The 13,065-nt window shown below is 39.2% G+C and overlaps 1 protein-coding gene across 4 annotated transcripts in view; it reads left to right on the top strand.

Moving 5' to 3' along the window:
- Positions 1-13,065, top strand: part of LOC134225949 (protein eva-1) — a 586,714-nt gene that overhangs the window by 318,184 nt on the left and 255,465 nt on the right. For all 4 annotated transcript variants that reach the window (XM_062706410.1, XM_062706406.1, XM_062706407.1 and 1 more), the window contains one exon: positions 12,818-12,940. In XM_062706410.1, the coding sequence (XP_062562394.1) occupies positions 12,818-12,940 (123 nt within the window). The remainder of the gene's footprint in view (positions 1-12,817; positions 12,941-13,065) is intronic.

The following is a 13,065-nucleotide window of genomic DNA, read 5'->3' as shown; positions in this document are numbered from 1 at the left end:
ATATTGGGATATTTATAACTTATTTTGATACAATTTCGTTCTCAGTAACCATTGTCTTTCAAATGTTGTAACAGGATTATATCATAATACGATTTGGAAAATGCTTAACACCGAATCGCCCAACAGTAGGCAATTAAAATAGATGAAGCAAAGTCTCCCAGCCATAGGTATAATTTGATATAATTTGAGAAGGTTGCCTTATTTGTTATGTGTATTTAATTTCATGTTCTCGCAAAATATTCTTGCTCAGACAAAAAAAAAATATGATTGTTGATCACAATCTGGAGACCTATCACGACCTGTATAAATTCCAACTGCACAGAAACAATATATTTTGTATCTGATTCTGTTATAAATTTCTAACAGAATATGTTATTTTTATGATAAAATTGTAACAAAATTTAATAGTTTTTAGTTTCCAGTAGTGCAGTTTTTGATAGAAATTTAGTTATTTTAACAACATCCTGCACCATGTTTCTAACAAATTTTGTTATAAAAATTTAGTATAACATAATAACATAGTATGATATAATTTTGATTTGACCTTCTAGTCGGGAACACACTCCTATTTTAGGCACTCATCTTCATCCGATTTACCCGCAACATGTTGCATTCCACGGAAAATCCTGTTCCATTGTTTCCTATTAAAAATCAGCCCGTCGAGAATTTCGAGCGCAGACATACTGCAACGAGGTAGTGGTCGGATTCAATATTCGCACTCGTAAGTGCGGACGTTCGTGATGTCGGAGAAGAATTTACCGTCGAGTCCTGGTGTTAGGTGCAGTGTTGTGCTGAATCATAATCAGACGATAATGATTGCAATTTTCACGTGAAAACTTTTCACGTGAAAACAGTAGGCGAGTTGTCGCCGGCAACAACTTCTCAAATAGTGTACTCAAATGATAATAAGCACAGAATTTTCATTCGAACATTAATCTTTACTATGATCAGCTAATTGTCAACAGTCCAGTTAAATCTTCTATTTGGCGTTATGGTTTCATGGTAGTAAGGAAAAAGTGTTCAAAATGTAACGGTAAGTGTTTCAAATCAAGATACGATTTTCAAACGATTCTTAATCGCTGGCAAGTTTTTATCATCTGATAATTTAAAAGTGAGATCGCGGGTGAGTTAGATCATCCTCGATTTTTTGAAAATTTGATTTTTCCCAACCCTGGTTAGGTGGGACGCTAAACAGACCTGACACGACGGCCCTCCGACAAGACAGGACGTTTGCGCAGGCCCAATGAGCCGCCTTTAAAAACAACCATTACGAACGACATAGAAGGAACATAGAAGGAACAAATGTGCGTATAAACAAATGTGAAAAATAAGTCCTATTTATCTATTAGTGTTATTTTAGGCTTTTCTTATATGTTTATCAACCCTTTTGAACATTATCACCGATAGGTGGATTAATTGTTTTTTTTTTTTTTTTTCAAAGTGAGACGCCTGTTAACCGTTAACCTGTTAACCGTCAACCGATATAACCGTCAACTTTTTATAAACGTTTCGTTTTGTTTAGCTCCAAATCTACCTATGTAAACACTGAACCACCTATGGCTCATATGTTTGTCTTTCTCGTACAACAGAGTTGTACCGAAAGGCTATCATTTCACTACGAAAACGAACTTTTTATAGAAGCCTCGGAGACCCATAGTGTTAAATACCAATTGACTCAGCATGACGAGCTGAGCAAATGTACGCCTGTCCGCGTGTATGTATATGTGTAGGGTATGTGTGTGTATTAGGGTGGTTCAAAAAATTGATTTTGCTCCACAGCGCTCATCTGATTCTTCATCATATTCTGAGTGTCCTCTGAAATTTTGAGTTCATTTGGATTAACTCTGATTAAGCACAAGTTTGCATGCAAATTAGTATGGGGAAATTATTTTTTTCATTATACTGTTAATGAAGCTTCTACATCAAGCACTGGTTAAAAGAAAACCTACATTGCTAAAAGGAATACTCAACAGCTTTCACTCAGTGAAAACCGCATCTCAATTAATCGTTCCAATAATTAGTAATATGCTAAATCAGTTTAATCCAAATGAGCTCATATTTTCAGAGGACACTCAGAACATGGTAAAGAATCAGATGAGCAATATGAAGCAAAATCGATTTTTTGAACCACCCTAGTGTGTATGTGTGTGCACAAACGCTAATAAAAACATTAGACAACTACACCCAGGTTTTTTTTTACACGGTTTGGTTTTAGTCGTTTGAGACCTTCAGCGTCAACGAAACAATGAGTTAACCCAACCAAAAAATTCACAAAAAATCAAAGAAAATTCAGGGGGTATTTAAAAACCAGTGAAAGTTCAGGTTTAGCGAGAAATTAATGAATTCCAACCGTGTAAAAAAAAACCTGGGTGTATTCACATAGTAATCCTCAACTGATTTTCTCGCAACAAGTTTTATTCGACAGGGAACAAAGCCTTGTTTGTCACTATTGAATTTGATAAATTTGATTGATCGGCCATTGCGTTTAAAAGTTATGTAGAAAATGGTGAATCACATAAGGTTGGTGTCTTGACTAAATACGAGAAAGGCACCTCCTACACTAGGTGAATTAATCTGGGTTTTTCTATTTCAATCGTTCAATAACGCAACTAATTTTCAAATAATGAGTGTGGAATATTATTTATGGAACAGCCTGGAGTTTATTTTGATTAAGTGGATTCAAAAGGAAGAGCAATAAATAAATAAATAAGCTGAACCACATTATACTTTCAAAACAGCTACTTGCAAAAAATCTACACCCAATATTGCTTCGTCACGTTGTTTTCTAGCCGGAAGACGAAGCACGGGGGTTTCTCACGAAAAAAGAGAAACCTAAGCATGGTTCAACCGAAAGTCCTGTTGGACATCCGATAGGTCGTATCTTGTTCCAGCAGCAGCCATGTGCCGCAAAGCCTAGCAGACCCGATGGGAGAGGTGAAATAAGCACCATATTTATTGATTTTTATTCGTGCCAGCACAATCGACGGCATCATTGTTTCGTAGCAACTGAAACGGTGAACAAAAAAAATGTGACTACCGGAAACCAAAACTCATTTGAACCTTTTTTCGACCCGCATACTTTTGTGCAACTTTCCAGGTAGACGGGAAAACGGATGGTGAAACATTATGTTAACTTAGCTTATTTTTCCGAACGATGGGAGAGATGCTTTCAAAGAGGATTAAGGGCTCAACATAGATAACATTGGAGTGATTGCGGTGGAATACGAAAATGAAAATGAATAAAAAATTATCTGGCTTAGCAGCCGTGGGCATGGTCCTTGATAAATAGATTAACCTAATTTGTCACGATGCGAGAATTGTAATGTTATATTTATTCCTGGAAATTAGCATTATATATATTTTCAGCTTCGTCACTAATTGAATTTCGGTTGCTGCCTATAACTAACTAATTGAGTCCCATATTTATCTGTGGAATCAAATAAAAACTCGAATATATGCAGCCACGAATAATGCAGCTGAAAACCTGAGTTGAAACGAAAAATAAGATAATTATTAGACAACAAACAACAGCTTCAATTGTTCAAAACAGTTATTGACGTAACTAAGTCAAGTTAATTTATTTCAATAATTTTGCCAAGCATTTTTTTACAAAATTAGCTATATTTCAAACTTTTGTTAGTAATTTCGGTACAAACTCTGCTTCGTATTCAATTTCATAACTGTTGAACGCACTAACACAGCATTATATAAATCCAGTCTTCTGCCTGGTGGCGTCGAAAACAGCGAGGTTCTATTTTTTATCATATATCTTTTGTCACATTATGTCTTTTCCGTCGCCGTTCCAATGCGATGCGTTTTGGGTTTTGAAATGCAAAAATAAATGCTGCAATGATTTTTATAAAACCTACAAATGACTTTTTGCATATAAGTAGAATAAATTCCTACTTTTTGTTTCCCGTTTTGTTTTTCATGCAATTATGTTTCTAGTTTTGATAATCTGTGCAATGCATAAAAGTCTTCTCCATTCAGCTTGGTCCATGGCTGCACGTCGCATCGATTTTTCATAATCATTATGCTTATTTAGCATTGGATGATTATATCTATCGTGAAAATTTGATGAAAAAACTCTTCCAAACACCATTCTGAGACCTGCTTCATTGGCACTTCAAAAAGTTGGTTTGGGTTTTGCAAAAGGCAAAAAATAAACAATGCAATGGCAGGAATTGCTTTTAGTAGCTGCAATCTTCTGGGAATGACAGCCAGAAGGTGCGTTTAGGGGAGTAGTTTGTCGAAGAAATAATAAGGATCGATCTAAATTACAGCTTCCGTTTCAACTTACCCCGCATTTCAGCTTGCCCCGGTGTACCTTACAATGGTTAACCAAAAAGGTCGACATTTGCAAATTTTTGTTGAAACTCAAAATAAAAATACACCAATTTGGATAAAACCAAGACCATCGGACGCGCAGAAATTGGTCTAGTTGTGTGTCCTATCCAGAGTGTAAAACAATCGAAAATTTTTGGTGAAGTCATATGTCAGTTCACTTCTAGACACATTCGGCTCTCGACTGTCAATATTCGGTTGAATATTAGTCACTGCACATTTTACAAATTGATAAATTATCTGAAATCTGAACACGTTTCAAATGAATATAGTAATTTACCACATAGAACTTAATCCGATTTTCATCCGAGAGGCACTTCCAACGGTAAACATCAACATAAACAATGCTAAATATGTTTTTTTCTGCACATAGTAAGCACACACAGTGACAGACAGTTGAATGAATGATTTTTTTTAGTACATAGTCGTCTGACGCAGTCATTCTATGTTTTGAATATTCATGCGATGTTTGTCAAAATTCGGACCGAAGTTGCTTCATGAAGATGAATATTTTAAGCACTGGTCCTACGCTTACGTTCAACAGATTCAATTGATCACAATCCTTCAATAAATGTAGGTATTTATTGACAAAAAATGATTTCAGTTTTTCTTTTACGAGCGAAGTCAGTCAAAAAGCCGCTTGGTTCGGTTTTGCTGAACCCCGACCATTTGATTCCAAACGGAAGGAAAATTCAACGGCCAAAATGTTGTCATTCCTCACGGTTTTTCGGAGTCGTTTTTTCTCTGAAAATGTATTATGTTAAAACAAAATTTGATTGAAAAGCATATGAATAAATTGAAGAGTTTAAGCAGAAGCACATTAGTGTTGAATGTAGTACTCTGGCCTTTCTTTTTCTAACAAAATTGACCCGAAATTCATTCCAAAGGTGTACTTTTAATAGAAGGCTCGACGAGCCATAGTATTATAAATTGAAGAACTGAGCAAATGCACAATATGATTTGAAACCATCAAATGCGTATTTCGTGTTCTGCTTGAACATGTCTAATAAAACGCTGAGAAGGGTTGTAGTAGAAAACTAAATTGTACGTATTTAACCCATAAATACCCAGGAGGAACTTTCAATTTCAAAACTCTTGTATTTCGGCGGTTTTTAGAGATTTTTGCATGGAATTTCCACTAAAATCAAGGGGAATAGTTATACTTTTATGTACATGCAAACCCTCACCTCCGCACCCTCCCCTTTTTATGGCTCTGAAAACAAGGTGGCCCAAAAGTGCCATTTTAGGCAATTATATATAATCCTGGTTATTTTTAACGATTTGATGGTCCGTTTATCAGCCCTCTTAAACAAAACTCTTTAATATAATTCAATTGTATGAGATTTGTGCAAATAGCTTAACAAGGCCTCCAATACCTCTGGAAGATTGTGACGAAGCTCTCTAAATAAATGAAAATTTTATATGAACCTATAGTAGTCTAACATGTCCATATAGCAACATATCTTCCAGGTCAACTAAGCTTACTATCATACCGCTCGGACACGCTGGATTGCTATCGGTTTGATGCCCGGCGAACTTGTTCTGGTAGACCAATTGAACTCAACTCCTGGACAATTTGGATACCCTAGAATATCAGCATTGGACTTATTTGAATAGTGAAGCATCCACAAGGGCTATAAAGTATTATACCCAGTGTGTCCACTGGGTTGCTATCGGTCTGATGCCAGGCGTAGTTGACCAGGTAGACCAATTGAACTCAACTCCCGAACATTTTGAAAAGCCTAGAAGATCTGCGTTAAACTTTTTTGAATGGTGAAGCATTCGCAAGGGCTCTAGGGACTTAAATGGACATGTTAAATATACAGAATTTCATCCAAAATTCCTTCAGTAATTGTTTCAAAAATTTTGTTGGAAAATTTAATAAAAAATTAAATAGGAAATGCTGAAGGAATTTTCTAACGGAAATTTGGAGGGAATTTCCAGATGAAATTTTCGAAAGAACTCTTTATAGTAATTTCCGAATTATTTTTGAAAGAATTTTTGAAGTGATTAGCATTAGCATTAGCGTTGTTGTGGTGTGATTCGTAGATTGAGTGATACTTTGCTTTTTATTTGAAATACTTATCTAGAGAGTTTTGCCGCAGGTATGGATGCAAGGCGTCGTGTGTCCCATCTACAAAAAGGGCGATAAGCTGGATTGTAGCAACTACCGCGCAATCACATTGCTGAACGCCGCCTACAAGGTACTCTCTCCTAAATTTTATGCCGTTGACTAGCACCAACTGCAAGGGAGTTCGTGGAGCAGTACCAGGCGGGTGTTATGGGCGAACGCTCCACCACGGACCAGGTGTTCGCCATTCGCCAAGTACTGCAGAAATGCCGCGAATACAACGTGCCCACACATCATCTATTCATCGACTTCAAAGCCGCATATGATACAATTGATCGGGACCAGCTATGGCAGCTAATGCACGAACACGGATTTCCGGATAAACTGACACGATTGATCAAAGCGACGATGGATCGGGTGATGTGCGTAGTTCGAGTTTCAGCGGCATTCTCGAGTCCCTTCGAAACTCGCAGAGGGTTTCGGCAAGGTAATGGTCTCTCGTGTCTGCTATTCAACATCGCTTTGGAAGGGGTAATACGAAGAGCAGGGATTAACACGAGTGGTACGATTTTCAATAAGTCCGTCCAGCTATTTGGCTTCGCCGACGACATAGATATTATGGCACGTAACTTTGAGAAGATGGAGGAAGCCTACATCAGACTGAAGAGGGAAGCCAATCGGATCGGACTAGTAATCAACACGTCGAAGACGAAGTACATGATAGGAAGAGGTTCGAGAGAAGACAATGTGATCCACACACCGCGAGTTTGCATCGGTGTTGACGAAATCGAGGTGGTAGAAGAATTTGTGTACTTGGGCTGACTGGTGACTGCCGAAAATGATACCAGCAGAGAAATTCGGAGACGCATAGTGGCTGAAAATCGTACATATTTTGGACTCCGCAAGACGCTCCGATCGAATAGATTTCGCCGCCGTACCAAACTGACAATCTACAAAACGCTCATTAGACCGGTAGTCCTCTACGGACACGAGACCTGGACGATGCTTGTGGAGGACCAACGTGCGAGTTTTCGAAAGAAAAGTGTTGCATATCATCTATGGTGGGGTGCAGATGGCAGACAGTACGTGGAGGAGGCGAATGAACCACGAGTTGCATCAGCTGTTGGGAGAACCATCCATCGTTCACACCGCGAAAATCGGACGACTGCGGTGGGCCGGGCACGTAGCCAGAATGTCGGACAGTAACCCGGTGAAAATGGTTCTCGACAACGATCCGACGGGCACAATAAGGCGAGGTGCGCAGCGGGCAAGGTGGATAGATCAGGTGGAAGATGATTTGCGGACCCTCCGTAGACTGCGTCGTTGGTGACGTGTAGCCATGAACCGAGCCGAATGGAGAAGACTCTTATATACCGCACAGGCCACTTCGGCCTTAGTCTGAATAAATGAATGAATGAATCTAGAGAGCTTTCAGAAATCAAGAACAGAGTGTCCTTGATTTGAGCTAGCAATGTGACCATGGTAAATTATACTCCGTAACACACCACGTTAAGATGTCTACCCGGTGTTACGGGACAAGAATTTATGCAATTTCCGAAATTTGTTCAAAGGATTATCCGAAGGTTTGAGACTAGTTAAATTTCCGTAGAAATGTCCGAAGGGATTCCTGGAAGAAATTCCTTGAGAAATTCCGAAAAAAAATGCTAGAGGCATCTCTTAAAAAAGTCCGAGCCATTCCGCAAGAATCTCTAGAGCAACTTAAAAAAAAATCTGAGCCAGTCCTCCTAAGGGAAGTTCGGAAGGTTTCCCTGATACAATTTCCATAGGTATTGCCTAAGAATTCCCGTAGGTATTCCGATCAAGATATTCTTCAAATAATTCGATAATTAATATTTCGAAGAAGTTTCCTATTTTTCCCTATAATGCATTAAAGAAAATCTGGATCTATCTCCTAAGTAATTTCCTGATATTTTGTCAAAAGAATCCCTACAGGAAACTCCGGAGGAACTCTTGGAGAAACTGGAAGTAACTCCTTGAGGAATTTAGTAATGAATCACTGGAGGAATTTCTGATGTATTACTTAGAGAAATTTACGATGGAACTCCTAAAGGATTTTTTGAAGGTATGCCTGAAAGAACTTCTGGATGACTAACCGAATTAATTCCTGGGGTATTTTTACGAAAAAATGTGTGGAGGACTTTCCGAACGAACTTTTGGATAAATTCATGAAATATCACCTGGATGAAGTAAATTCCTAATGAATTCTTGAAAATATCCGAAGAAGTATGATGGATCGACTGCAACCCCGATATTTTTGGATTTTGCTTTTTGGCATTAGGTCTCAATTCCCGATCAAAAACAGCGTTTTATCTTACTACTGTCCGCATTCCCAAAGGAATTCCCGATTAAATTCTAGAAAGATTCCCGAAGGGATTCTGTCAGATATTCCAGAAGAAATTTTGCAGGAGTTTCTAAAGTAATTTCCAAATGTACTCCTAAAAGAAATCTAAAAACTAATATTTAAATTCCAATAGGTATTTGCTTGAAAATATCATTTGATATTTTCTCGTCGATTCCTATAATAATTATTCAGGAAATTTATTCAACAATTCTTTCAGAAATTCGTAAAGAAATTCTTTTCGAAAACCTATTCAGGTTGTTCTTTGGAAATTCCTTCGAGAATTTATTCGGAAATTTCTCCTGAAACACATTTAGAAATTCCTTCATGATTTTTTCTAAACTTTCTCCAGAAAATCGTCCAGATATTCTTTCAAAAACTCCCACAAGAATAATTTATAAAGCCAAAAAGCCTTTGCAAATTTCTTCAGAAATTCCTTTAGTGAAACAATGTAATATTCTTTTCAAAATTCCTGCAGGAATTATTCCGTAAGTTTTATTGGAAGAAATTTCCGGAGGAGTCTTTAAAAGAAATTTAAAAGGATTTCCTGGAGGAATTTCGCAAGAAATTTTTAAATATTTCTCGAAGGTATTCTCAAAGAGATTTCTAAATAAAATTTCCACAGGATTCCTGAAAGAATTTTTGAAGGATAGAGCTCCAATATGTGCACATGTACAACAAGAAACATGCTCAACCGCAGCATAATAGGCTAAGGTTTGAGCCATATACCCTATTATATTTATTTTCGGGTGAGAATTTGATTAAATTCAAGATGGGAAAATTCGAATTCTATATTTCAATTGATCGAGTAATCTTTGTTTCTGAATCAATAACAATGAGTACGATTATTGACTTGTATGGTATTATTTATACTATAGTAAAGCACAGCACTGTCTAAAACGTCGTAAAACCCATCGAACCTCATGAAACCTGTGTTGTTTAGCAATCAGAAACCCCTCAATCCGAAAAGTGGCTTCACGTCAGCCACACAATCAACGTGTGTATAATTTTCGCATGTAAACGTTGAACAATGACCGCGAATTGTCCACCAGTATGGAAAAAAAGTTCCGCATTTATATGTATTGCCATTTTATTTGAACACAATTCATAGCTTCTGCTCAGATGGAGCCAATAATTAATATTTCATAGTTCAAGCTGTGAATCAATACGTGGTGTTAGTAAAACCAACAACCTCGATAGCGACTGTCAACAGCTTCTCTCGTCTAGCTTCGAATGGTACCACTAGCTTTCAACAAAAGCCAAAACAATAAATCACTGCAATCCGGCTGTGCAGTTTCACCATCACCATGATTCGTCGTCGCTACACTTTCATTGGAATAAACGGGCAACTGGTGATGGTTTACGTGATGATAAATGTAATAATTCACGATAGGTATCAACTCGTGCTGCATGGACTAATGGTCGCACGAATAACGCACAAGATGGCTAAGGAAAACGCAAATCGGTAAAAATTCTGTTCTAGAGTTATTCCACAAAGTTTTGCGCTAATTCGACAATGGTGCTAATTCATAACATCATCGGAAGAATGTGCCCGATCGCTGAACAGTGGAGTGCTGTCAGGCCGTAATAGCCAACATTCCACAAAGAGGTTGGCGCACGTGTGTGCAGCAGGTCGCCATTGTGGAAAGCGTACCAGGAGCGTCAGAGTACACCGCCGTGAAAAATAGATCTCGATAATGAACGGAAAAGCGAATAACCAACGTCGCAACTATGTCCAGCCTGTGGCGATCGCGTAGCCGCAAAACATCGCGTCAAGGCCTGATACGAGGGAACTTCCGCTGTCGGGGAGCTTTTCGTCGGAGGACTATCCGAGTCGTTCACGATCGCGACCGAGGAATGAGCTGAATAGCTCAACGACTAAGTTGGAAGGTGAATGGCTCAAGGACATTGCGAATGGATTATCGGAATAGGTTAGATCCATCGCTGGGGACTAGTTGGGAAGATCGTTTCGTGCGAACCCTCAGGTTTCGGGTCGTCGAGGCACCATTGAACCGGAAGCACTCTTCACCCGGAATCTTTGGATTGTCGTCGTCGGGTACGGGGGAACTTCCACCGCCGGGGACTATCTGAGTAGATCGCGAGCACGTTGAGAGCTCAAAAAGTATGTGGTACTGAATGACACAAGGAAAAGGAGGGCTTAGTGGGTAGAACCAGTCATGGCTCTAGGATTCCCACATTCTGGTAAACTGTTACTGCCCTGCGGTAGCTTGGCGACTACTAAACAGGTGTGCTGGGTCAGTTCATAAAGCATACCTCCTTGTAGCAAAATATCTTCACATACATTTGTGTTTGATATACAGGTCCTTTTTTATGAAGATAAAAATAACTTTCTAAAAATACCCCCAAATATCAAAGTCAGATCCAATGTGCCATAAATTTAGCCGCTGCTCCGAGGGAGGCATTCACTTTCAACTGGTCGGTTGACACACGCGCGGGTTTCATTCATAATTAATGTCTTTCCTGGATTTTGTTCCATTACGAGCAACCACGGTGTAGCAAACATTGGGCGTTTGGTGCGATAACACGTTTTCGCACGGCAAAAAGACATCAAAACGCTTCAATCTGGCACCCGCTGCGGAGGGCGTGATTCAATTTAGGATTTTTTTCTCGCTTGACTTGGGTTGGCGATGGCAGCCGTAGGTACACATACTTCTATGGTTGATTACTTTCTAAGAACTTTCATCAACATTGCTGTAATCGCGCCTCAGCATGTCGCCGTTTGGGCAGGTCGGCGTGGTTTTCTTGTTTTCATGCTTGTAAAACAACTCAACATTTCGTTTGAAGTTTGATACTTTGGGCTTTATTTTTCATCTGCTTTTACAGGGAGAAGCAGTCAACACTCAGGTATCATTTGTTCTTTTCTTCACTGGAATGAAACAAGGATAAGTGGGAGGTACGTCTTTTTAACTAATTGAATAATTTAATAATGTATTCATTTCTTTTTTTTTATTATTTGCGCACTTCATTAACTTCAAGATGTTCACATGATTCTAAAATCATGGTGACCAATCCAAATGACAATTTTTCTGCTCGGATTTTTGTGTAGTAGTTTCAATGATGTTTCTACAGGATGTTTCTGATACGTGTTGCAGTTTTGTTGTTTATAGTTTATATCATATTCTAGATTACGTTGACAGGCTATACTTGTTTTTATCCATCAAATTCATCCTATTTATCATATCTGTCAGGATGCGTAAGCTATTATTCGAAAGAATAACATATTTGATCCAAATCCTGCACATGATACAAATCTTAATTACTGCAGACTTATTTCTTAGTCTCTTCGTGGCGACAACGATGGACCCCTCCGTGCCAGCAGATATCAATTAGCCATAATTTGCAACCCAACGCTGTTGGGGGGTCGAGGGAATTGGCGGGTGAAGTCGCATGCCAACAACCGCTGTCACAGGTTAGTCACACTTCGCCAGCTTGCTAGTCACGTCCACACTTCTTCGGGCATTCGCGCTTCACTCCGGGTACAAATTATGCGACACTGCTGCTGACTGGAAGATGATGATAATGTCGCCGCTGACTGCGCCTTGAGTCTGGGTCGGTCAGAAGGAAAACTCGACGGTCCAGTCGGTCCTTGTCAACGTTCCCCTCAGTGTCGTTTGCGGCATCCTGAAGGACGACGAAGCCCAGCATAAATCTTTATTCCTCTAATTTGTACGTCTAATTGCAGCAGCGATGGGCAGTGGAATATGATAAACGGGTGGCAATAAATATTGCATGCACCATAGGCGTTTCGCAGCATCGTATGATAATCATAAATTATGTGATAACGCGAAATTGAGATTTATTACAAAAAATCCGTGTCGACCTTTTCCTTCTCTTGCGGTCAGCTTCGCCTCTCTCCTTGTTAAATCGAAACTGTTTTTATAGTCCTGCAGCACTAGTGGTGTGTGATGTATGGTGGCTCGACACCGCAGGGGCATGCTCATAGGCGATAGAATTAATATATCTTTGTCATCGAGTGTGTCAGGATGTGCTAAAAGGACCTCTCATTTTGGTTTTCGTTTCAGCGCTGCTGTCGGGCACTCTTCGAACATATCAACGAGCGGGATGTGATAGCGAATTGGTCACATTAGGATGCCCACGAGGCACGAGCATATCGATCGAGGTGGCACAGTACGGACGAAGTGGAGGTAGGTTCTAGAGTCAATTCATTTTCAGGGTACAGGAGACGGCCTTTGGCCTCTGCTATGACATAAATGTTTATTGGAGGATTAACCTACAACACATGTTTGAGGCAAAAAGGGATTCGGACAAT

Source organism: Armigeres subalbatus, chromosome 3, assembly GCF_024139115.2.
Source record: "Armigeres subalbatus isolate Guangzhou_Male chromosome 3, GZ_Asu_2, whole genome shotgun sequence".
NCBI lineage: Eukaryota > Metazoa > Arthropoda > Insecta > Diptera > Culicidae > Armigeres > Armigeres subalbatus.
This window is presented reverse-complemented; position numbering and strand designations above follow the sequence as displayed.